Source organism: Charadrius vociferus, unplaced genomic scaffold, assembly GCF_000708025.1.
Source record: "Charadrius vociferus isolate BGI_N301 unplaced genomic scaffold, ASM70802v2 scaffold59, whole genome shotgun sequence".
In the NCBI taxonomy this organism is placed as follows: domain Eukaryota; kingdom Metazoa; phylum Chordata; class Aves; order Charadriiformes; family Charadriidae; genus Charadrius; species Charadrius vociferus.
Window position 1 is genome coordinate 2,781,689 of NW_009661371.1, and position 3,531 is coordinate 2,785,219.

At 42.8% G+C, this 3,531-nt stretch overlaps 1 protein-coding gene across 1 annotated transcript; it reads left to right on the forward strand.

Moving 5' to 3' along the window:
• Positions 1 to 214: 214 nt before the first annotated feature.
• Positions 215 to 1,372, forward strand: NPY2R (neuropeptide Y receptor Y2). The gene has a single exon (XM_009893702.1). The coding sequence runs from the start codon at positions 215 to 217 to the stop codon at positions 1,370 to 1,372; it is 1,158 nt and encodes a 385-aa protein (XP_009892004.1).
• The last annotated feature ends 2,159 nt before the right edge of the window (positions 1,373 to 3,531 follow it).

Below are 3,531 nucleotides of genomic sequence, written 5' to 3' on the forward strand. Positions count from 1 at the left end.
ATCGGGCTTCAAATGTAAGGGCAACAGAATTTAAATATATTACGACAGATCTTCTCTTAATCCTGAGATGTAGAACGTGGGTTAGAGGAGGAAAGAGCTGTAGCTTTAGCTTGTTACTTCTTGTCTTAGCCACCGTGGACTGATTTCTCCACATGTTCTTGTACCGTTTTGTTTTCAGGGACAGCTCTGTTGCTTAGACCAGGCTGCTGCAAGGATGGGGCCCCTGGAGGCAGTAGGCGAAGAAAACCAGACAGATGCAATGAAAATGGAGCTGTTCACCAAGCTGTACTTGCCAAGATACACCACGCCGCTCAACGAATTGGCTCTGGACCCTAAACCAGAACTGAAGGACAGCACAACGCTAGTGGAAGTGCAGATAATCCTCATCTTTGCTTACTGTTCCATCATCCTGCTGGGGGTGATCGGGAACTCCCTCGTCATCCACGTGATCATCAAGTTCAAAAGCATGCGCACAGTGACGAACTTCTTCATTGCCAACCTGGCTGTGGCTGACCTGCTGGTGAATACGTTGTGCCTGCCCTTCACTTTGGTTTACACGCTCTTGGGCGAATGGAAACTGGGCCCTGTCTTGTGCCACCTGGTGCCTTATGCCCAGGCTCTTGCTGTGCACGTGTCTACCGTTACTTTGACTGTGATTGCTTTGGATCGTCATCGCTGCATCGTCTACCACTTGGAAAGCAAAATCTCTAAGCGGATCAGCTTCCTGATTATAGGAGTTGCCTGGGCAGTCAGCGCCCTGTTGGCAAGTCCGCTGGCCATCTTCCGTGAGTACTCGTTGATTGAGATCATTCCTGACTTCAAGATCGTGGTCTGCTCTGAGAAGTGGCCGGGGGAGGGGCAGCTCAACTATGGCACCATCTACAGCGTCTCCATGCTCCTGATCCAGTACGTGCTGCCTCTGGCAGTCATCTCCTATGCCTACGCTCGTATTTGGACCAAGCTCAAGAACCACGTTAGTCCTGGAGCGGGGAATGACCACTACCACCACCGGCGGCGGAAAACCACCAAGATGCTGGTGTGTGTGGTTGTGGTGTTCGCTGTCAGCTGGCTGCCGTTTCACACCTTCCAGCTTGTCAGTGACATTGACAGTCAGGTGTTAGACCTGAAAGAGTACAAACTGATCTACACAGTGTTTCACGTCATTGCCATGTGCTCAACGTTTGCTAACCCCCTTCTCTATGGCTGGATGAATAACAACTACAGGACGGCCTTCCTCACGGCCTTCCAGTGCGAACAGCGGTTGGACTCCATCCACCCTGAAGTATCTGCAGCTTTCAAAGCCAGAAAGAAACTAGAAGCAAAGAGGATTCAATTCCCCGGAGACTCTTTCACACAACCTACCAATGTCTAAGATGTCTGACTTTAGAGAAGAAATGAATATGTTGTGGACAAAGGGATAAATCCATTTTGACACATGCATTTTTAATGCATAGTTTTATTCATAAATGGTGAAAGAGAAGTAGCTGGAAAGTCAAGGCAGGTGGTATGGTTTGAGGGGAGTCGACTGGCATCGAAAGTAGGTAACTCTACAGCTCCAAGGAAGTAAAAGGGAGCAATTTTGTTTATGGCTGTCTCTAACAGGGTAAGAGACGCTCCCATCTCTCCCATCTCTTTTTGACAAGTCTAAATGACAAAGGCAGAGTTTGCTGGTTTTGCTGTAGGAAGGCAAAGGGCTGATTTGTAGCACAGGAATATTGACGGTGGGAGCAGGTAATTTTTATGTTGCGTGCGGAGATGAGGGACAGAAGAATTCTGGTAGGAGAATGAAGCCTGTCTGGGGGGAATGGGCTGTGCTGGTTAAAGCTCAAACTTTTCAGACCACTTCTCTCCCACAGGCACCTTTTTTGAAGATAAGGGAATTAAGAAGAGAAATATGTTACTGGTTTTGATTTGTACTGAAGTACTTCAAACCAGAGCATTTGAAATGCATTAGGGGAAAAAAAGGAAAAAAAAAAACAAACCACCCCAAAACCAAAAAACCCAACAGATTAAATGTGAAGAAAGGTCAAGTTTCTACCTAAAATGAAATGTGGGTTTTGGTCAATCAAATGAGGTAAAAAGTCATTCCTTGAGAATTGGCTGTGGGTATGCTAGCGAGGGAATCGCAAGCCTGTGACCAGATGAGTTATTCCCTGCAGATCCCTCCCTTTCCTTCTGCGCTGGGAACAGCTCACAAATGCAGTGCTTTAAAGTGGCGTTTGAGGGCAGGGGATGCAGGCTCAGGTCTTCTGTGAGCACTTCATAAACTGCCAATATTTTAATTTTCAGGACCTGCTTAAATGTCTAACGTGTTATTAACTCCACAGGCTTTGAATTGTTGCTGCTTTCTCCCTGGATAATAAAACAGCAGATAATTTTGATCCTCTGGAAAGGCTGCTAGATGGTAATGTGCTTTTCCTTATTGTGATTTTATGTCACACACTCATCTCATCTTGGAGCTTTTTCCATCTTTAGCCTTTGTAAAAATTAAGAACATCTGAATGACTGTAACCTAATAACAGTATGCTAGCTTTATGTGATAACTTATCAGTTATTCTGCATGCTGTAGTTAATAGTTAAATTCCTTTTTTGCTCAGGTATAAAATTTTAATCTGTTTACTGTGTTGTACACAGCAATGTTCAACTCTTCTGTGTCTTTGTTTAGCCTCTTTGAACTCATTAAAGAGACGAAGAAAATTTCAATCCCTGTTTATTTCAAGCTGCCCTGTTGCTTATCTAGAATAAAAATAAGTGTGATACTTTCACTTGAAGTCTCTTTCCACAGCTACGTTCCAGCTGCCTCATTTTTTTTCTCTCCATTTCTCATTGTTCCTAAATTCATCGTGTTCTCTCTTACAAATTAAAACCCAACAAAACTCTAGCAAAGTGTTAGCAATGTAATGAATGGTATCAGCTCTTTATCAAGTGGAGAAATTCATCTTTGTGTGTGCAGTATTTGGCACCATCTTTTAAGTATCCATGAAATCATTTGGACTTGGATTTTCATGAACAGAGAAGGGAGGTCTAGAGAATTAGCTAGTGTTTACTCAAGCAGGAAAAAGTATCCATCATTCTTAAACAGTTTGACAAAAATAGATTAATTCTCAACCATGTTGAGAGCATGATATTGTCCACAAGTTATTTTTGTCTGAGTATGAATAATATCCAAAATGTAAGCTCAACACTGTTATGGGGGAGGAAGGATTACAGAAGTGTGCAATTATTATGGGCATCAATCATATGTATCAGTTACAGTTGACTCTGAACCCTTCATCAAAAGTATTATCGCCACAAATAGCCTCCTTTATTTAAAAAGCGAATAGTTTAAAAGTTCTGTTTCAACTCTTAAGCCTGTTAGAGTGTGGTATATTGACAGTTTTGAAGTAACCATGACATGTGTGCTAAAGCTACAATTGCCAGGCTAATTCCCTGCAATTTTAAGTCTGCTTTACATCATCCTGTATAAAAGTGATTAATTATAAATTATCTTTCAGTCTGTTTCATGGTATCTTTATTTTACTGCTTCCTGAG